At 37.3% G+C, this 22,010-nt stretch overlaps 1 protein-coding gene across 3 annotated transcripts in view; it reads right to left on the reverse strand.

Annotated features, from left to right (window-relative positions):
• Positions 1-22,010, reverse strand: part of Cacul1 (CDK2 associated cullin domain 1) — a 52,363-nt gene that overhangs the window by 7,683 nt on the left and 22,670 nt on the right. Inside the window, exons 4-6 of one of the 3 annotated variants that reach the window (XM_034505751.2) lie at positions 9,064-9,159; positions 6,706-6,808; positions 1,409-1,498 (exon numbers count right to left, since the gene is read on the reverse strand). In XM_034505751.2, the coding sequence (XP_034361642.1) occupies positions 1,409-1,498; positions 6,706-6,808; positions 9,064-9,159 (289 nt within the window). The remainder of the gene's footprint in view (positions 1-1,408; positions 1,499-6,705; positions 6,809-9,063; positions 9,160-22,010) is intronic. The other 2 variants (XM_034505760.2, XM_076926130.1) reach the window with 2 other exon arrangements.

Genomic DNA, 22,010 nt, shown 5'->3' on the forward strand with positions numbered 1-22,010 from the left:
CACAGTGATAATAGCTTTATTCTGCAATTTTGCTGCATGTGTAAAAGGCTATGGCTAATAAACCTGCCTCCTTAGAAGGCAGATTTTGTCATATTACACTGGGAAGACTTCCAACATAAAAGAAAAACGTTATTTATAACCTAGTATACAAGAAATAATCATGAGGCATTTTAATAACACTATAAAAATAAAATTCAAGTATTTGAAAAGCTAGAACAAAATTAACAGCTTACTAGAAGATGTAATAAAATATTTTTATAACTTTATACAATTATTTTATACAACTGATTTGTTGAAATATCAAAGAATAGAATTTAAGACCAAAGCCAAAGTTGCATAAACATTTACACTCTACATGTCACTGATCATTTTATAGTGACCTCAGAGAGAGACTATTTCTTAAATCTACTTCCTTAATACCAGTTTCACTTGATTCTTATTTTAGCAAGCCAAATTTTAAATTGTCTTTTAAATTAATTACCATCAGTTATGAGTTAATTAAAATAATCATTAAATTCAAGTGATGAGTAACTACAGCTGAAAATGTTGATCATTGGTATTACTATTGATGAACACATTTCATTTTCATTTTACTTCTTTGAATCTATAGGTATCAAAAGTTCACAGAACAGTAATTTCTGGCTTTTTTTTTTTTTTTTTTTTTTTTAAAGAATCCTTTGTGTTTACTGATTGTAGGACAATGTTTTGCCCTGAGATTTTAAAACTTCCCCTATGGGCATGTTGTAAATGGCTAGGTAACAGCAAGACAACTACAGGGCTCTTTGGATTTCTTTGCATCTAACCACAGGCACACTAAGGTCTTTTACAGGCCTCACTTGTAAATAAAAGCACTGTTTATGTACATTCCCTTTATCAACTGTTCTGGATCCCTTGCCAGTATGTAATGGACTAGAAAATGTAATTTGAGTGTGTATCCCTATGCATATTTACAGTGTGAAATAAAGGAGAAACTGCATAACAACAAAGACAAAACTAAGACCAAACACGAGATTCATTTTTCTTGCTTCGTTCTGCAGAAGTCTAAGTATGCAGCATTCAGGCTGGCCATAGACTCACTACACTCTTGCTTCAGCATCACAAATGATCACAAATGATGGTACTTACGAGTGTCACCACCACACCCAGTAAATGTATCCAGCCAAATATGTTTGTGGATCTCTCTCAAGGTGTTACAAAAACCAAAGCAGCTGCTTTTTACTGGTAGAAAACAGCTCAGAGTAAATCTTAAACAAACATTTCACTCTGAATTGAGCTCCAGGATTTCTGCTGCCATAATCCCAATTGTCAGTTAGCCTCATGAAGCATGTAAAGACAACTGCCCGCTTGGATAAGGCTGTAATAAAATAGAAACACAGGCCCAATCCCAACAGAAATGACTGGTGTTTACCTGGTCTGAGAGTGTACAGGCCTTTCACAATATTTGCCATAGTTGAAGGTGTGACCTGAAATGGTGTTGACTGGGCTTCTAAAAGTAAAGCTGGAATAAGAAGAAAAAACAGGTAAAAAAAAAAAAAAAAAAAGAAAAAAGAAAAAAAGATAAAAGAAAAAAAAAGAAAAAAGAAAAAATCAGAAGAGAAAAAAAGAAAAAGATAAACACAAATGAAAAAGAATAAAAGAAAAAAGAAAAAAGCATGTAACACTTGCTAACAGTAAAAGTTCTATTAGTATTTCTAAGGCTGAATGAGTAAATACAAGAAAAGAGCAGCACAGTACAGAGCGAGAGCTTATACACAACAGATCACACAAGCCTTCAGCACAGCACTCAGTAAAACACGAGTCTGCACTGTTTGCTGCAGCAGCAGTAAGCAAAGCAGTGAAAAGAGGAGTCTGAGAGAAGTGAAGCCTTCTAAAGCGACAGCTCCAGGGCACACATGAGGTAGCTCTAAGTGCCTAAGTGGGAAGAAAATGACACCTGACCCTTCTTTCTTCAAATCACTCTCGTCTAAAATGCTTGGATCACAAGTTGTGAGCATCCCTAAATGCAACAAATCTGAAATACTCCAATTTCTGTCATGCTCAAAGAACTACAGATTTCAGCTGGAAATGGTGGTATATGCCTTTAATCCTGGCCCTCAGAAGACAGAAGTGAGCAGATTTCTCTGAGTTAGAGGTCAGCCAAAACTACATACTGAACAACCCCCCCCCCCAAAAAAAAAAAAAACAAAGCAAATTATGAATTTCTGAGCATTCTGGATTTGCAGATTAGGGATACTCAACCAAAGCAATTTTATTAACTGTATCAAAGCCTACTTTTGCAAATGCCATAGCTCCATCTTCTTGTAGAAAAAACCTTCCCACACAAAAGACCAGAGAAAATGACAATTTACCTTTTCTACTTTTCTGTGGCAACAACAAAGCTAACCCTGACTTTTGACTGTGAACAAAGAGTCAGCTTTCTTTTATATTACCTACTGTATTTCCTCCATGTTTAAAACAAGTAATTACTTCAATAACCCTTCTAGATTGTATAGTTAACAGACACTAATAACTATTTATTGGACAGAGCAAGTGCTACTGCCCTAAAACAGTTAATTTTTAATCTCTCTCAAAGATTAAAAAAAAAAAAAAAACAAAAAGCAAAAGACAAAAAAACCAAAATACCCACCATCTTACCATTCAAACCAAAAGAGAGGAAAGGGGGCGGGGGAAGAAGGGAAGAAGAAAACTAAATAGTGGAGTTTTATATAAACCAGATTTGTAGTTAACTGTTTTCCTTTATCCATGTCTTTTAAAAATGAAAGTATCTCCTTCCTTCAAGGATTTGGTAACTTCAGACATAGGAACTTCCATGGGACTTTACTAGCGAAGGCCACAGGCTGCTTTGTTTATTCTTCCCATCTCATCATCCACAGATAACAAATTTAATTTTGAGTGACAAATTTTAAAGATGATAAATGGAAACTTACAAGTCACGAACTCTAAAACATGTTTAAAAACTGAATTTCTAAACAAATTTCTATATTCTGAAAGCCTTAGGTATTCAGCATGTACCCCAAATGTAAGTGCTCATTTTATCCTATTTTTTTTTTTTTTTTTTTTTGACCAATACCTGAGACCTTCATGCTCAACTACATACTCAAACTGTGGCTAACTGCCAATAGCCCCTACCATAATTTCTGTCAACCTGACAGCTATGAAGAAACGGCAAATTTTAAAGACATATGTAACTTATGAAATGGATATAAACAATTTGGGATGAACTAACTGTAAATAATTATATTCAAGAATAAATATTACTAGAAGCTGGGATGTAGCTCAGTTTGATAGTGTTTACCTACCTACCTACCTACCTATCATGTACAAAGTCCTGGATCTGACCCCCAGCACCATACAAACCAGGAAGGTGAAAGGAAGCTCAGAAGCTCAAGGTTATCTTTAAGCGTTTCGGACCAGTCTGAGCTACAAGACTCCATCTCAGTAAATCAAAATAAAACCTCCAACTTGTAAAGAAAGGATTATAAAGAGTTGATAAGGTATTTTAATAATTTGCTAACATCCCTTCTTCTCAAAACTCTTTGGATAAAGTATTTAAATTTAAAGGATTTTTCCAGCTTTTTTCCCCTAAGGAAGTGGGACTTGGTGGGGATGCAATGGGTATGTGTTTGGGGGTGGTGTGGTGGTTACTGAACCCAGTAAGGGCTGGCCTTTGTCATCTTTGTTAGCAAACTAGATCATGAACAGCAGCCTCTACCCTACAACACACACACACACACACACACACCACCCCTATCTAAAATCAGAGCTAGCTGATGGCAGAAGAGACTGTACATGCTTCTCCTTCAAACACGAACTGGCACTAAAAAAATGTCATCTTAGTAATGGGTTTCTTCTGAAAGCCATGTATTAAAGAACAGTGTCCTTCAACAAGCCTGTTACTCACAGATGTACCTCAATCATAGGGTATTAAGCCTGAGGGTAGATGTCCAGTCCTAATCTCTATGTTATAACATTAAAGTCTTAAGTATCTGGTGGATCCTGAGCTCCTCTGAGGTTTCAAATGTTCCTTGGTGCTATGATGTTGCACAGGCTTTCTTTCTTTACATTCTCATTACATTTATTTACAGTGTGTGTGTGTGTGTGTGTGTGTGTGTGTGTGTGTGTGCGCGTGCGTGTGTGTACGTAGTGCACATACATATATCAATGCAAAACTGCCTATGTGGAGGTCAGAAGACAACTTGCAAGAGCCACTCTTTCCATTTACTCTACAACAACCTGACATACTGAGCCATCTTACTGTCTTCATTGTTCAAGGGATCCTTTCAGTAATCTAGTTTGGAAATGAAAACTAAAAGAATTCAAATAGTGCCAAACTACAAGGGTTTAAAACTAAGAAAATTTAAGTACAGTCATTTGACTCTGCAAAGTAAACTCTATCTTTAACTGCAAAAGTCAACACATTATACTTTCTCTGGAAATGTCCAACCTAATTGCTATATATTGATTGTCACATCTGCTCAATACAACACCAGGCAATATTTTAATTAATGTAAAACCTAGCTATGCTTTCAGTTTAATTCAAGGTGAAAACTAATTTGTAGGTTAAGTAATTTTTTACCTGTCAAAACCTTAAGTCAGTTTATTTTCTAAGGACACTGAGCATGCAGAGCACTGAGGGAAAACCAGCCTCACCTACAACCATCATACTCACAAAACATTAATTCATACACATGAGGGCACTGAGAACCAATTTGGTTTTGACACACAAGATCATTTTGCCTTGGCTTACTAAGTTTAAGATATGGACACCAGACTAGTTTGAAACACGAGAAATGGGGGATCCATGATCTACCCCAGGAGCCTAGGTTCTGCGACTATCCAATAGAATGCAGAAAATTTTTTCTGAGTCTAGGACTTTAGACATTTATAGTTTCCAAGTTGCTACTTTCTGAATTTTGGAATACTCACTGTTGAAGAAACTAAAAACCACACTAATGTCTGAATCATGTAAGCCACCAATAGAAAGCCCCAGTTGGATCACATCAGCCTAAGCCCCTCCAGACTGCACAGCAAACTAAGATGCTGCTGGCTGAAGTCACTGTTTCCGAATGACAGCTTAAAAATCCTTGTGATGATCACCCGTGCAACTGTTAAAACATTTATAGGGCTTCCTCTCCTGGGACCCAAACCAATGTGACTAGCAGTCACTTTCTGTGTCTTCCACCATTAAGTATAATACCTAGAAACTGTTTAATAAATATCTAATAGGTTTAGTTTTATCCAACTTATAAAAACTTAAGGGTTTTTTCCATTTGCTGGGAATAGGATATATCTACCTATAAATATCAATTTCATGAGAAACCCAGACTGGGAAGTACTCTTACTCAATCTAAGTACAATATTCTCTTCAATATTCTTCACATGTGTCCAATAAAGTTGACTTCCAAATTATTAGCAGTATAAAGACATATTTAGAAAGGAAATACATATTTCTACCAGATGTAGCATTTCTCTATGGAATTTTAACAAAGAAGAAAATGTACTTTAGGAAGCTAAAAACAATGTCAGTATCCAATGCTCTAACCAATGGCTAGAAGCTATTGCAGTACTATACCTCTACCGTTTAGCACTTTGGAGGCTTGGGCAGGAGGATTTCTTAAACTTCCATGCCAGCCTGGGTTATAGAGCAAGACTGTCTCTCAAAACCAAAGCAAGTAGAATATCTCAAAATTAATGTACAAAAATCTTATATAAGTATCTGACCCATCTTAAAAATAATGCATGTTATAAATACAAGCTTATGGTTCTCGTATTTTGGACTCTGGACACTCTGGGAGTATGATTTCAACTAAAGTTAGCTACATTATTGTGTGAAAACTGTGCCTTGCAAAAGTGACCTGGCTCAGTACATAAATCCCTGTCTTCATTTAAAAGCAAAAGTGCAACAAAACTTGTGGTCAAGCTTTAAAACAATTACTTTGTAAATTTCAGTAAAACTTCTGTGTGGCAGCAATTAATTACAACTAAAAGTCTTCAAAAAAAAAATAAACTATAATCTACATTAGCTACAGAATACTAAAGAATGCCTGGCTGAGTACTGACCAAAACATGAGCTTCTGAAGATGCTGAGTGACTAATGATGGTTTGCTTGGAGTCCACTCAGGAGAGGGAAACTCCCCTTAAAGAGGAAATGATGTCACCTATTGTTAGCCAGGGACTGGGAAAGACTGACTGAGCTTGGAACATGGATCTTAATTAGCTATCTAAACAGCCACAGTAAATATTTTTACAAATACTAATCTACAGGAAGCTAGCAGCTTGATAACGTGGTGAATAGCAGACACACTAGACTAACAGTAGAAACCAAAGAAAGCTTGTGCTCGCCTTCATAGACACCCAGTGCTCGCTGTTTCAGAAGTCCCTGGTGACACATGACCCTCCTAATCATGCTCCTGCTCAAGGAAGAAATGGCAGCACAGAACAGGCCGAGTACAAGACACCGTCCAATAAATGACCTGCCTAAGTGGCCCACAACAGTAGGTGACTATTAAGCCAGTTTCTCTCTCTATAGACTGAGGTAAACTTAACAACTTCCTGCTCTCTGGCTCTAGAGATGTCAATATTGGAGTTTAGAGACAGTGTTCTCAGATGAAAGGAAAAAGTAAGAGTTGGAGAAGGAAAGGAGAAAGAAAACAGGAGACAATGGCTAGTGCTGTCTCATCCCCACAGAGAGCAAAGGTTACTCACGCATTAGGCTGTAGATGTGCTTCTCTGCAACGTGTTCCGTAAACAGTTTTATAAGGTCATCTTTTAGGTCTCTGTTAAGCTTAGTTTCTATGTAAAACTTATTCTGGAAAAAAAGTAAATAAGTTTTTGTATATTAATAGAGAAAAGTAATCACTCCCATGAATAGGAGAACTAAATACTGTTTTAAGGAATAATGAATAAATGTATTGATTAGTAAAATAATAATAATAAAGCCCAGCAAACAACAAAACCTAGCCATTCCTAGTCACGGGTCTTTTTGGCATGAGGTTGGAAGATCAAAATATTAACTTCAAAATAATATGTAAACAGTACAGAGCCACACTGTGTGCAATGTCTTTAAGAGTTCATCACCAGGGCTGGAGAGATGGCTCAGAAGTTAAGAGCACTGACTGCTTTTCCAAAGGTCCTGAATTCAATTCATAGCAATTACCTGGTGGCTCATAACCATTTATAATGAGATCCCTCTTCTTGCCTGTAGGCATACACACAGGCATAACATTGTATACAACATAAATAAATAAATCTTTAAAAACAAAAACAAGCTCATCACCAGCATCAAAAGGCAATGCTGGGAGACTCAAGAAAGGCACCCCTCAGCATCCAATACTTAGAGCAGGCAGGTAGTAGAAGCCACTAGAAGAGTCCCTTTATACATGCCCTTCAGTAATGGCCACTGTAACAAATTCTAGACATCATCTTTGCTCAGAGACAGATACCCTTATCAGGCTGAGAGCAGTGATTGAAGGAAAAGTTCTTCACTTATATCCAATAAAAGATGACTATATGGTGTACATCAAGGAATAAAACAGAAACCCTGACACCAACATCCCTGGAAACTGCCTACTTTCAAAGTCTGTTACAAGATGGACTACCATTCCTTATTTACTGGAGTACCTTTAAATCAAGTTTTCCTTCTTACCAAAATCCACCCAACTAGGAAAACACAAAGAAAAATCTGAAACTGTTAAATATGTTCATGTTTTGAATGCTAGCTCAATGAAAAAGAGTAGAAAACACAAAGGGAATAAAAACATTTTTCACTCACTCTTAGTTCAGAAGTATTTTCCTCTCTGTTTAAAAAAAAAAAAAAGGGGGGGCCTAAAAATAAGATGCACATATACTTGGTTAAATATTACAGCTATGCCGGTGGGTGAGTAACCAAAAGCCTTCATGAGCTGATCCTGTGTTTTAGCTTTACGGATCCCATTCTATAGAGAAAATGACATGTTCCACTTGTTCTGAAACACGCTTTGCATGAGAACCACTCCTCTCCCTGCTGAGTACATACTGCTTGTACCTTGGTACCTGGCACTTTTACCCTAATGTTAGGACCTAGGAGACTTTTTTCCACAAAAATATAGAAACATGCCACTGTGTTAACTGTGTATTTTCTTGTTTTCCATAAATTGTTAAAACAATCCCCAACTGATGATAATACAGATATATATGTATGTATGTATTTATGTGTGCCTGTATATATATACATACGTGTATATATACATTTGGTGTTTATATCTATTTATGAATTTGAGAAATTTTATACATAAAATGAGTCTTTCAAGACAATTTTAATAATTCATTCTACTCTAAATTATAGGTCTGTTTCTTTTACAGATTCATCAAAAGTAAGTATTTCTAAACACTTTTCAAAAAGTAATTTAAACGTAATTTTAAGTTATATTTAACAGTGCCGTTTGATATATTTTTCTTTTTATGCTATTTATTTTCTGTGAACTACCTAGTTCATACCAGACAAAAACATAGTATTGCTGACTTTTTTCTAACTAATCCACAAAAATTAATTATCAAAGACAATAAATCTGTATCTACTGTTCTACAAATTTCCTACAATGTTCCCCATCTACTTTTGGGTATTTTTCTGAACAAATGTTTCAGGCTTTCATTGTCTAACACTCTCTCCTTCCTGACAGGATTTAAAGGTCTCTTCACAGCAAGTATGTAGGAATGGGACCTGTGGGGATATTGGGGAGGTGGGGGAGGAGCACAGAAGAAGAGAGGGTTGAGAAAAACATAAGCAGAATGTACTATATACATGTATGAAACTGTTAAAAAACAAATTTAATGAAATTGTGGGAAAGATGGAGAAGAAATGCCCTTCTAGCTTTCTCACCTCCAATTTCTGGCTTATTCTACTTAGATGTGCTGTAAGTATAAGGTGGTAATTAGACTCCATACGCATAAACACACCCATCTGTAATCCGACTCAGGAATGGAAACAGAATATAGTAAACAAAATATAAATAAAATATAGTAAATGAAAACAGAACACAATTAACCTTTCATGGTTTGGGAAAGGGAGACAGGGCTCTAACTTACCATATATATGAAAAGAGGCACGATGCTCTGCAATGCTCCCATATACTGTCCCAGAGCTATATTAAATCTTTCAATATAGAGGTCTGGAGGGCTGGCCTGTGAGAAAGAATATCAGCATTAGTACTCTGGGAAACCAGGTGAAAGTCCTTCTTCAACCCCTGCAATACAAACCAACTCAGAAAGAATCTAAGATGGGGGAGGTACTTATACTCTAAAATCAGTTCAGATTTCTTTGTTCCAAAGTCTACTATATGACACTTCATTTTAGTCACTTTTAAAAACTGCATGGCTTTAACCTATTAGCTAAAAGTATGATTTTAATAAATCACCACTGATTAGAGATATTTCTTAAAGGCATCAAACTATATTAGGACCTGGAATTAGGGGGGAGAGAATTCAAGCAAGTAAAACAGGCACTAGATACTACCAGAGGGGCTGAATTAATGCCAAACAGTTAAGCACGCTTGCTGCTTTTACAGAAGAACCCAGGTTCAGCTCCCAACACCCAAATGGTAGCTTTACAACCACCTTGTACCTTTGGTTCTAGGGAATCCAACACCATCTTCTGGCCTCCACAAGCACTGTATCATGTAGTATACAAACATACAATGAAGTAAAACACTGACATGTGTAAAATAAACCAATCTTTTAAGACACTATTAGAGTGACTAATACATTTTTTTAAATTTATCTCCATTGTAAACGGGTTCTCTAGTTAACCAACTTTCAACAACAGAAGAACTCAAATGATTCACATATGCCTGCAGGTCTAGACTGAAGTACACTATACTGCACACCTAACTTTACTCACTCCTACAAAATACTAAGTCACATAGTCACTAAGGAACCTCTCCAAATTTACTGCATGTTGACTGAACACGTCTTATCTCCCAGTACAAGACATTATTTCAAATACAGCATATCTGAAAAAAGGAAATAATTAAAATTCCATAAAGTTATAAGGGCATGGTCCTCATCCTACAAGACCATGCCTTTAAAGAGACAACAAAAGGTTTCTAAATCTTTGCTATCAAAATGTGGCAGGGAGAAAGCTTTGGTGAGAATGTTTCATCTGCAAGCCAGGAGGAGTTTTCACCAGGTACCCTTAAGCCAGAACCTCGATCTGGAAACTTCTCAACTTCCAAACCACTATAAGAAATAATTTAAGTTACCCAGTCTATGGTATTTTGTTGTAGTAGCATAAGTTAAGATGTTACGTTTTACAAAACTATATCTATGCACTATCTTAGTTTATTCTTTAAGTTAATTTAACATTAGATAAGCCTAAATAAAACAGATTAAAATTATTAAATTAAAAAAGATTAGGGGGGCTGGAGAGATGGCTCAGAGGTTAAGAGCACTGGCTGCTCTTCCAGAGGTCCTGAGTTCGATTCCCAGCAACCACATGGTGACCCATAACCACCTATAATGAGATCTGGTACCCTCTTCTGGTGTGCAGGCATATACACAGGCAAAACTCTGTATACATAATAAATAAATAAATAAATAAATAAATAAATAAATAAATCTTTAAAAAGATTAAAATATTAGCAAATGATAAGATACATGTATTCAACTAAAAATTCCTGAGACACAGTGTTGGGGAGTGGGAATGTATAAAATACAAAAGCAAAACACATTCCACATAAGGCCTGTCCTTTGGAAACTTCATCATCTGACAACCAGACCTTAAAGACAACATCATGCTTTTAAGTTCTGCCACACTAAGACTCCTAAGTACCAAGTTCAACCGCATGAAATTAGGGGGCTGGAGAAATGGCTCAGTGGTTAAGAGTGCTTGCTGTTCTTCCAGTTAACACCTGGAACCCCAGAACCCTTATCAAGCAGCTCACAACCTGTAATTCCAGAACTAAGGTTTTTCTTCAGGCACCCATACACACACACACACACACACACACACACACACACACACACACTTAAAATAAATGGAATTATAGAAGCTGTGTCTACAGCTATTTGAGAATTGCTGAATGTTCTAATACTCTAAAAAAGTCACCTCATAATGCTTTGACTTCTACCTAGGAGAATATGTTGGGAACTATCTCTACTTCATGTCTCATTACAGAGTACTTAAAGGTCTGGTATTTACCTTTCCATTTCTTTTCCTAGTTCTCCTTAACTACCTGTGGAATAAAGGGTGTCTCTATCATACATAGGTAAGAAGGAAACAGCTCAGAAATATTTAACCATTTGAGTGTGATCCCAAGCTAATAAGCACTAAAACTCAATCAAATTCTGGCAACTGAAGTTATTCTGTACCTAAAATCCCTTCTTAGTACTCAGAAATCCCCACTAACATCTTTTTTTCTTAAGTTCAGACTTCTCAATTTAGGGGACATTGTCTACTTTTCTGATTCCACAGCCTACACCTTCTTACACTGAGCCCAGCTCAGCACATGGACCAACTAGCCAATCCCAAGTAGTATCAGTGTTGTTTTGTCTGCCCAAACATCTCTCTCCCCACCCCTTAACAGACTTGTTCTATTTCTTCAAGATTTGTCACTTTCTCAAAACATCTGAGTTCCATGTCCCTTCAGTGGAGCAAACCACTTACTGCTCCTACTGAGTAATCTCTGCTACTAACTACAAGCCCCTGAGGTAAGAAGAATCTGTGCCTTACCCGCTCCTCTCCAACCTAACCAGAATCCCTAGAATACAGGAAACAGGGAGAGGTTTATTTTTCAAAGGCGGGGTCTTTTAAAATTTAAACTTTACATCTAAATCTAACCTAGCACTGTTTAAATCTAAATTTCTACTTTAGTATTAACAAGGTTCTATGGTACTGAGTAACTAATTCAACACTTTGAATTTCAATTTCCATGCTAAGGAGCAATACTCACACTATCCTATTTCTAAGGATGTGGCAAAAATCAGAGAAACTCTGGAACCGCTTTGAAAAGACACACACTGTATACATGAGTAAGGGCGCACAGCAGCCATGTGCCTGACACTTAGAAAAGCCATTCATATTTTAAAAAGCAATCTTCATCAACCAGAAAACTCGGGGGAAATGGTTTGCATTACAGGCAAGCCTAACTACCTTTAATGAACAGACTGGCAAACACCATCTTCCTCAAAACAGCTTCAAAGAACTCAGGAAATGATATTCAGCACTCAAAGAAGTAAATTCTACCCATATAGGAAAAAAAATTTGAAAAGCTGTTACATTAAAATACTTTTTCATTTTCATGAAAGGACACTTCGTCTAAGTGTTAAAAAAAATATGAACACTGATCAAAAGGCACATTTAACAGCAGAGAGAATAAATACAATTGAACTCCTTACTCCTTTACAAAGTCCCCAAGCCTCAAAGGTTAGGAGTATTAAAAAGTACTTTTTGTGCTAAATCAAATGTCAGAACACTTAACTTTTTTATTTTCACATTTCATGCAGCACTTATTCAAAACCTTTGAAATGACAAGACTATAAATTATGACAGTCTGAGAAAATAAACTCCATCTATTCCAGGAACCTAGAAATAAATGTCACTTTGAAAATCCTAATCAAACTGTTCCTCTTTAAAACTTACAGCCAGTAAACTCTGGTCCCCACTGGGAAAAATGATACCTAGTTGAGTTCCACTATTCCAAAATGATATTTTTGGCTTGAACATTAATTGGAAAAAAAAATACATCATATCAAACGGGAAGAAACAAGCTGCAGGAAAAAATAATCATTCTAAATTTCTTGTAATCTTTAGGGGAAGTAGTACAGGTGCTTTAGACAGAACACACCGCCACACCCTTAGCCCCCTCCTGACTCAGTTTAAATTTTTAGTCAGTTCAAATGGGTTTGGTGTTTTACTTTAACTTTCTAGCCCCCTGAAGCCCCCACTTAATTATTTTCTATCCTTCCGAAATCTATAATTTATCTTGGAGTAAGTTTTATTCTATTACATCTTAAACATTTAACCTCAGGAACCACTTGCACTATTTAAAATAGCTGAAGATGAGGCTGAAGAGATGGCTCAGTAGTTAAGAGCGCCTACTGCTCTTGTAGCGAACCCAGGATTGGTTTCCAGCTCATGCATGACAGTTCACAGATGCTGTCTTCTTGCTGCCATTGGGGACTGAGGTAGTTAATATTGGGCTGTCTTTCTAGGGAAAAGTAGTGGGTTTTTTGGAACAGGGAGGATTAGCTAGGATTTATTGCATTGCCATAACCTATTGGTAGAAATATGTATAACTGTTATTAAGATGAAGTTATAATTTCTTAAATAGTACAAAATTTACTTTGATTTCAAATTTAAGGTTTTCATTGGTATGAGCTTCTTATTAATATAGAAGTGAGATTAATATTGTTACTCTCATAGGCATTGTGCCTATATAACACATTTAGGAATACAAGGCTTAGACCCAGTCCTTCTTTAACTTTTCTAACTGATTTGAGATGGTTAGCCTGTGAGTTAAGGGCCTATAGCAAATTCATGACTCTAGGTTTATTGTTAGGATGTTTTCTATATTTTATTTAGAAATAGCTGAGAGGAGTTAACAGACAACAGTCCAGATTGCCTTACATGGATAGGTGGTTTTCAAAACGTCAGAAGTCCACAGAATTGACATTACAAACATTTCTGTATTAATGTTCATTTTGATTAGAGATATGTCTGCTCCTGACAGCTTCCTGTCTTGGAGTGGTGAGATAGCCACTAGGCAAGAATTGCCTCTTTTCATCTACAGACAAATCACTGTCCAGAAAAGGACACACTTGCGGAATAGTCGACTGATTATATCTGCCAAGACAGAGTAATCAGCCCTTAATAATTCTGCATCACTTGGTCTGTCAGATGATCCTAGACCAGAAGGCTGAAGATCAGATGCTCCAATGTTTTGTAGTGACTGTCCAGGTGTTCAGCGGTCTCTATAATTTGGCTGAGTTTTAGAAGCTATGCTTTGTGCTTCCTATAATTTCAGTTAACTCAGTCATTCTGGATTTCTGACAGGGTTGAAGACTTAAAGTCTCATTGCCAATCCCGGCTATTGACTTTGAGAGAATGGTTTTCAGCTGACATTCATTCTAAAGCCGGGGTGGGAGGGGGGGGAGCCAGGTTCAGAACTCAGTCTTTTTGTTAGGAGGGATGACAGAGGTTCTGGTTAATCAACAAAATGATGGACTGGGTATTAGGTCTATCTTGTACCTTACTGACCCAAATTGGTATAGTTATGCTCTAATTGTATTTTAAGAGAAAAGTTTTAGTTTAACAGGAAGGGGATCTAAGGTGGGAGGAGTAAGGAGAGGAGGAAGAGGAAGAAGGAGAGGAGGAGGAGAAGGAGAGGAGGAGCTAGGTGACAAGGGGCAGGGGGAACATGGAGGCGGATGTTCTCGTGTTTCCACCAGTCAAAGATAATTGGTATATCTAGGTTGGGCATTGGCTTACACTTCTGATTGTATGGGCATCTTGTTATTGAGCATTACCAAACTTATAAAGCCTTTGATTATCATTAAAAAAAAATAGTATAAAAGCAAAAAAAAAAAAAAAAAGAACTGTGAAAAGTTAAAGCCCACAAATAAAATGTTCAGCACCTACTAGTACCCTTGGGTATTGCCCAAGTAGGAAATGAAAATCACTGTGACTGAAATATAGCAGGAAATATTCACATGTGCAAACAAGAAGGGTGTGCAGGAAAAGAACACATTAGGCACAGTGAGCTTCATAGGCATTGCAGATTAGAGGGAATGGACTTCACAGATGAGGGTCCAGAGAACAAGTCCTTCAATTTTCAAGAGACATAAAACCAGGTGTGATGAATTGTACAGCAAATAGGGAATGGAGCCTTTTTGAGGGAAGCTAAAAGAGCTCACCAAGAAGAATGAGACTTACAGAAGCTCTAGAAAGCAAGTTAGCCTCTGAGCTATTCCAGGCACCAGAGTTAAGAAGGACAAAACCCAGAACTCCAGCTCTGTATACTACAAAAGCCTCAGAGCATAGGTAGGTTGAATAGATTCAAGAACTATTCAAGATAAACTACTTTTTCCACCACTGAGGTGTTCAAATGTATACCAGCACACATATTTCTTACATATTTGCTATCAAGAATCTATCAGCTGCTATTCTGCCATGAGTCTAGTCTCTTCTGCTGCAGCCAAATCATTCCACTTCATTGTGCATTACTGTAAAGAGCAGAGGCTCAGTGTTCCCGAAACCACCCAACTGCTTCATATTATAAGCAACTGAAAGCATTTTTACTCCAGGGTTAAAGTCAACATGGATGTAGAGTTTTTTAATAAAAAAGAACATTTTTGATAAAATTATCCAATCATCAACATCTTAAGGCTTTGTTACATTATGTACTATTATATAACCCTTTATTCTTTAATGTGTTAGGAAGTTGGTATATTGCTACAATAAAACAAATTAGGTTTAAAAGTTAAGACATATCTTTAAAGAAGGTCTATTGCATTATGTTCCCAGGATACAGTACACATTTGTTTAAAATTCTGGCTTTCAGGAAGAGAATAAAGTTGAATAATTTTCATTAAAAGTTTTCTTAGGAATGTAACTATGCACATCTGAACATTCGATATATAAAAAGTTGACAATCATATTCTAAATGATATCGGCATTTAGTGCCTTAGTCCTAGAACACAGTCTGAGGCATAATTATCATTCCTTGTATTTGCCATTTGCAAAGCTTCTGAAAAAGTATTTGTTATGGCATGAAAAGGTATATACCTTCTCCTCACCCCAACAATTATATATGTTTTATTTATATCTGTTTCTATATTCTAAATAACATGAAACTTAGACAATTTACATATCTTAAAATGAATATTAATTTGTCCTAACATGACAATAATAAAGTCATTACATCTAAACATACTCTCCTGAAAACTAATCTTCCAAAACAAATACAAATTTATTTAAGTAAGTTTAGTAATTATTTTGACATTGTAATCTCTTACAACTTAATAGAACGTAGCTAGATTCTTCTATCTGCTTCAATACTTAATCAACTGTATGTTCTGAAGTCAAGAAAGAAGAAAAATTTATTTTATGTATGTGAGTACACTGTCACTGTCTTCAGACACATGAGAAGAGGATATCAGATCCCATTACAGATGGCTGTGAGCCACCATGTGGTTGCTGGGAATTGAACTCAGGACCTCTGGAAGAGTAGTCAGTATTCTTAACCGCTGAGCCATTTTTCCAGCCCAAAGGAAAAAAATTTAATGTCAGAAATTTATAAATGGGGATGGGGAGAAGATGTATGCCTTTTCATGCGACAACAAATATTCTTTCATTTTCATAGGCAAATGGCAATTCCTTGAAAATTTGTTGCAATGAGAATTCAAACACCTGAAACTATCAAGGGGTTCATTAAATATTATATGAAGTCTGGTTTATCTTCTATTTTGAATGAGTCTTTAATCCACATTATTTGTTACCACTGCACACTGGTCACAGGAAAACAGATCTTCTAATTGCTGACTCATTTCAATACCTAGGTCTCTTACTCAATCCGTTCTTCAACTGTTCCACAGAGAAGGGCAGTTTTCTCAAAAACAGTCCTCAGACTGTAGTTTGATGTATACCTAAGCATTCAAATATAGGAGCATATAGGGGTCATTCTTATTCAAACCACCATAGCTACTATGAAGATTAAAAACACAAAGAAGATTTGGGAAGTGGCATTCTTTGCAGTCACCTTCTTGTGGACAAACCTTGCTCATAAACCTGTCTTCTATCTTTTAGACTATTATAGTATGGGGATTAAATAAGTAGATAGTACATTCAGACATTGTACAAGTACAGAAGTTCTTGAAGTGCATATCTTTTAATACAGAGTATTTTAGTATCCCAAAGTCACAATTCAATAAAGTGAGTAGTTTTTATGGATCTTTTTTCTTTTTCTATCATATAGACCAGATTGGCCTGAAACTTTCATGGATCCCCCACTGCCTCTGCCTCCCCAGTGGTAGGATTACAATATGTGTCAATCATACCCTACCATATAGGACATTCCTCTTTTTTTTTCTTCTTTTTTTTTCTTTTTTTTTTTTTCCTTTCAGAACTTTATTAGGTGGAGTTTAGGCAAGAGAAAACCCTGAATCAGTTGTCCACCTGGTTCAGGACAGGTGGTATAGAGGAGCCTTTGTTTGAGACAGGCTTTCACTGAGATGGAAGCAGATCTTTGATTTCTTTATAAGGGAGCTGACTAGCTGAGCATCTCTGAGACCTAGTTCAGATTTTTTTTAAATGGTTGGTTAGAAAAGACAAGTCCCTAGGGCAGAACCAGACTTTTTGTTTCTTTGGTTGGTTTTTTGTTTTGTTTTGTTTTTCAAGACAGGGTTTCTCTGTATAGCCCTGGCCGTCCTGGAACTCACTCTGTAGACCAGGCTGGCCTCGAACTCAGAAATCCGCCTGCCTCTGCCTCCCAAGTGATGCGATTAAAGGCGTGCACCACCACTGCCCGGCCATATAGGGCATTCCTAAGTGAGATTGGTTGTTTTATTTTCTAATTCACAAATGTACAATTTGACCCACCACTGCTTACATCACTGCAAATGTCAACAACATTACAGGGAAATAATAAAGTAGAAAGCTTTCATTTAGCAGAGCTTGGAACAAGTTTAAGGGCCCCCAAAGTTACTCTAGCGAGCACATCAGGTGAACTGAGATCCAAAAACTGGCAATGCTAGGTCCTCTGAAAAGCAGCAAGCATTCTAAACAGCTGAACCATAGTTCTAGTCCTTAAGAACTTATTTCTTAAAGGAATTTTCCCCTATCTTTTTGAAACAAGCACATAGCTATCTCAAAACAAACTTTAAAAAGTAATATAATCTATGATCTATGGGAGCAAAAACAGATGACTCAGAAGTAAGGGGCATATATTCTTCTTGCAGAAGACCCAAACTTTGCTATATAACACCCATATTGTATGAGTCACAACTGTCAGTAGCTCCAGCTCTAGGGAATCCAACATTATCTGGCCTCTAAGGGTACCAATACACATATACACATATTTCCACAGATACAACATATACCCATTAACTTTGAAAAAATAATCAATCTTAAAATATTAAGTAAAAATACAATCTATATAAATATATTCTACACATTCTGATAAGCAAATGTAGGTAGTATCTGCTTGTCTTTCTAAGTTCAGGATCTGTCTCAACTAAACCAAGAAGATGCTTCAAAAATATCAACTATATTGCAGGTATGTGCTTTCTAGTAACTTATAGATGTCACTTCTGAATCTGAGGACCTAAGATCATGCTAATAAGCCTGAGATGGAACAGGTTAAGGAGAAGTCCCTACCCTCAAAGGCTGATGATGAACATTAAAACCACTGTCTGAACGAGCAGTTGTGGGAATGGCTAAGGGTCATATTGTCTCACTGGCAAACTCTCTTATAAGAACAACTTTGTGATGGTAACTGCTTCAGTGAAAAGCCTTCAGTAGAACTCACAAGTAAGAGTCACTAATGGTAATGATATCTATTTTGCTTGAGATCCAGGAAGAAAGGTAACCAGGCAATTTTCTTTTAAGGTAGGGAGGGAGGAAGAGTGTGAGTGTGTATGTGTGTGTGTGTGCGCGCGCGCACACACTCGTGTGTGCACACACGTGATGCCAGAAAGAGGGAGAGGGAGAGATGGGGGGAGGGAGAGATGGGGGAGGAGAGAGAGCAAGGGGGGCCTGAGACTGTAACCTCATGTGCATGGGTATCCATGGAGTCCAGAACAGTAGTACATCAGAACCCCTTGGAGCTGGAGTTACAGGCTGCTGTGAGCTGCCGAATGTAGGTGGTGAGATCAAATTCTAGTTCTGCACAAGAGCTACTAACACTTTTAACCATTTCTTCAGCCCAATAATTTTATTACTTAAAATCTTCAGTCTAGTAAGAATAAAACAGTATACTGGGGGAAGTAAAGAGGTTATTTGTTCATCTGTTTTAAGACACAATCTGAATGTCAACAGATTTAAATTTTAAGGCCTTTATTTTTCTTTTTTCTTTTTCTTTTTTTTTTAATTTTTGCCAAGACAACTGTAGGCAACTAACTGAATTGTACTGCCACCCACTGGGCAAAAAGCAAATAGCACCTGCCCAGATCTTAACACCCACCAAAACATGGCTGGCCCTTTACTGGCAGTTGGACAAGAAGGCTTATATAAGCCAATGTTTGTACAGACTGAGTAAAACTAAGTAAAAGAGACTAGTTATAGCTTAGTTTCAACTAATTTTATTAATGATTAGTTTGTCAATTATAGTAACTAGAAACCCAAGATATATTTAGCTTAAACATATCAAAAGTATTAATTTTATTAAAATATTTTAACTGTACCCAATGAACTTCCTTTTAATTAAAACAGCTAACAAACAACTCTCTAAACTGCTGTTTAGAGATTTAAGAATGAAAACGTGTACCATTCCTCAGTCCCCTTGCTCTGTTTTTAGTTGTTACTTACCAGGATCTGAACAAAGAATTATCTGTGCTGTTCCCCCCTCCCCGCCCAAACTTTAATGTTATTTATTGACTTCCCCTGGAAACAGTCTTTGCTTAAATAACTCAGTAATATAAACTTCCAAATTATTGAAAATGAGTAACTCTTAATAGTCAGTGAACTGCATCAAAAGCCACAATAAAGCCACAGTGCTCAGGTGGCTAAAGTGAAGATACACTACAATTCAACCAAGTGCACTGAACTTATCAACAAAATGCTTAGGGAAAAGTGCTTCACAACTGTTCCAATGGGTTCTGCATCTCTCTCTCTCTGTCTCTCTCTCTCTCTGTCTGTCTGTCTGTCTCTCTCTCTCTGTCTCTCTTGCACGTGTGTGTGTGTGTGTGTGCGCGCGCACGCACACACACACACACGGGGGGGGGGGGAGAGATAAAATACAGCTTTCTTGCTCACTCATGTTGTATACCTGTGCTGAGAGTCTGATCCACATTATCCTTACTTAGGACCAGGGTTAGGAGGAACCTTGGCAACTGAAGGGATTTGCAACCACATAGGAAGAACAACAGTATCAACCAGCCAGAACCCCCCAGAGCTCCCAAGGACTAAACCACCAACCAAAGAGTACAGTGCACATGGATGGACCCATGGCTCCAGCTGCATATGTAGCAGAGGATGGCCTTATCTAGCAATGGGAGAGGAGGTCCTTGGTCCTGTGAAGGACTGATGCCCCAGCGTAGGGGAATGCTAGGGAGGTGAGGTGGGAGTGGGTGGGTGGGTAAGCACCCACATAGAAGCAGAGGGGAGGGGGAATGGGATGAAGGTTTACGGAGGGGAAATTGAGAAGAGGGATAACTTTGAAATGTAAATAAATGAAATAACCAATAAAAAAAAAATTAAAAAAAAAAAGGAACCTTTGCCATTGGGAACACTAAAGCAAGGAAGCAGCAACATAAGGAACTGCAGAGCCAACATTAAGTATTCCCTACACTTGTGGATACAATACTTTCAGTCATAACTCATATGCCATAACTCATAAGTCACTTGGTATGGTCTAATTTCAAGGTAGTGAGCAAGTACAACTCTACTACATCTGCAGAAGGAACTGGGAACTGGGAACACGGTCAACAGCACTACAACTGGCACATTCACCTCAAGTCCCAAATCAAGACCATAATAGTCTGGCAGACACCAGCATGAGTCATTTGGTATCATTATTCTCAAAAGTACACATTGTTCAAAAGATGGCATAGTTAAACACACCAACCTGCACAATACAGTGGCAGCATAAATATTAAAGTCTGCCAAGAGTAGAGGACTCAAAGTGGAGCCAACCCTAGCAGACCAACAGAATGCTTCTTGGCGGGAAGGAGGAGCTACTGGCAAAAGAAACCAGATGGGGAAAATATCTGAATATGTAAAGGTGCAATCCACCTAAACTTACTATACTGCTGTGTAGTACTCATGGAGAGGTCAGTACACAGGAAGCCTTGAACTCATCAAGGGCCTTGCTCTGGAGGGAATGAAGTCAGAGAGATAAGAAAAAGTGGCATTGAAAGTCTGAAAATCAAAATGAACCAGGGGAAAATATGAAGCCAAGATACACGATATCTTTTTTTATTGTCCAGTCAAGCATCTGCCAAGACAGCTTAAATTAAAAAGATAGAAAGTGGCACAGATGTATCTGAAAACTTTTCACAGTAGAGAAAATTAGCCAAAATTTGGAACTCAGTTATCTTCCTACCCAGTCACTCTTCACATTTCAGGATATTAAAATGATCATTATGCCTTTTCTATAAAAGCTGCTTAAGAATAAAGCTGTAATTTTTCTGTAACCCTAGCATCTAGGCACTGAATACCAAGGCCTAACATACATAGCATAAGTATTTGTCAAATCAAACATAAAACACTGTCTATTTCCCCACCTCTAATGAGCACAGAAAGTTTGATCTCTGTCTGGGTTCTATAGCTATGAAGCTTTGGATAGCCTGGAACTCACTATTAAACCAGGGCGCCTTTAACTTTAAGTCACAGAGATCTACCTACCTGCCTCTGCTTCCTGGGTGCTGGGATTAAAGGCATACACCACCATGGCCAGCCTTTCTCCTTTTTATTACCAACTGGTCCATAGTTTTGATACTAAGACTAGGGCCAAGTGTATACCTTACTTTACTCAGAGCTTGGTACATTTTGAAGGCATTATGATAGGGCCTCAGTAAGGTCTGAGACTACACACTGCTATTTCTGGGGAAGTTAAGGATCTCAGTAAATTATTCACACAATTTAGATCAAGTTTTGGTTTGTTTTTTTTTTTTATGTGCATGGGTGTTTTGCTTGCATGTATGCATGTGTACCACTTGCGAGCCTGATGCTCAGACCTGTTAGAGGCGGCTCTTAACAAGTACTCTTAACCACTGAGCCATCTCTCCCACCCCACATCAAGTTTTAATACATGAGTTTCAATACCAACTTAAAGACATCCCCTTTCAGAGTTCCATTTTTTAGATTCTGGAATTGCAAATGA

Source organism: Arvicanthis niloticus, chromosome 1, assembly GCF_011762505.2.
Source record: "Arvicanthis niloticus isolate mArvNil1 chromosome 1, mArvNil1.pat.X, whole genome shotgun sequence".
Taxonomy (NCBI): domain Eukaryota; kingdom Metazoa; phylum Chordata; class Mammalia; order Rodentia; family Muridae; genus Arvicanthis; species Arvicanthis niloticus.